Here is a 605-nt window from a genome sequence, read left to right as displayed (position 1 = left end):
CTAGCCTCCTTCTCTCCCTCTAGTATAAGCGCCTCCCCCCCCCTATTTCACCCACAGTCATTATAACATTTTTAATCAATCTTTTAATAGTATAGGCCGTTCTAACTACCCATTCCCTCCAGTTGATTTAACATAATCAGCATTTCTAACAACACTGGCCGTTCTAACTTCCCTCTCCCGAATCGTTATAAGAAATCTGTTTTTTTAAATAGTACAGGCCGTTCTAACCGCCCTCGCCCAGTCGTTATAGCATTTCTAATCGCTTTTTCTAACAGCACGAGTCGTTCTAACCCCCTCACCAGAATCGTTATAACATTTCTAATCAGTTTTCCTAACAGAACAGGCCGTTTTAACCTCCATCTCCCTCCCCTTCCCCCCCAGTTGCTACAGCATTTCTAATCACGCTTTCTAACAGCACGAGTCGTTCTAACCTCCCTCTCCCCCGCAGTCGTTCTTCGGGCGGACGTACAACAACGTGTCGTCTCTGGGCGAGTGCAAGAACGGCGGCCGTTGCGTCATCAACAAGAAGAACCGGACAGCGTGCAAGGCCTGCCGCCTGCGCAAGTGCCTGCTCGTCGGCATGTCCAAGAGCGGATCCAGGTAGG

At 49.1% G+C, this 605-nt stretch overlaps 1 protein-coding gene across 1 annotated transcript in view; it reads left to right on the top strand.

The window, feature by feature from the left end:
- LOC119594253 (protein embryonic gonad-like) overlaps positions 1-605 on the top strand; it is a 25099-nt gene that overhangs the window by 22411 nt on the left and 2083 nt on the right. Inside the window, exon 3 of the mRNA XM_037943322.1 lies at positions 449-600. Within this exon, the coding sequence (XP_037799250.1) occupies positions 449-600 (152 nt within the window). The remainder of the gene's footprint in view (positions 1-448; positions 601-605) is intronic.

This window comes from Penaeus monodon, chromosome 33 (assembly GCF_015228065.2).
Source record: "Penaeus monodon isolate SGIC_2016 chromosome 33, NSTDA_Pmon_1, whole genome shotgun sequence".
NCBI lineage: Eukaryota > Metazoa > Arthropoda > Malacostraca > Decapoda > Penaeidae > Penaeus > Penaeus monodon.
The sequence above is the reverse complement of the archived record's forward strand: the minus strand, read 5'-3'. Positions and strand labels throughout refer to the sequence as shown.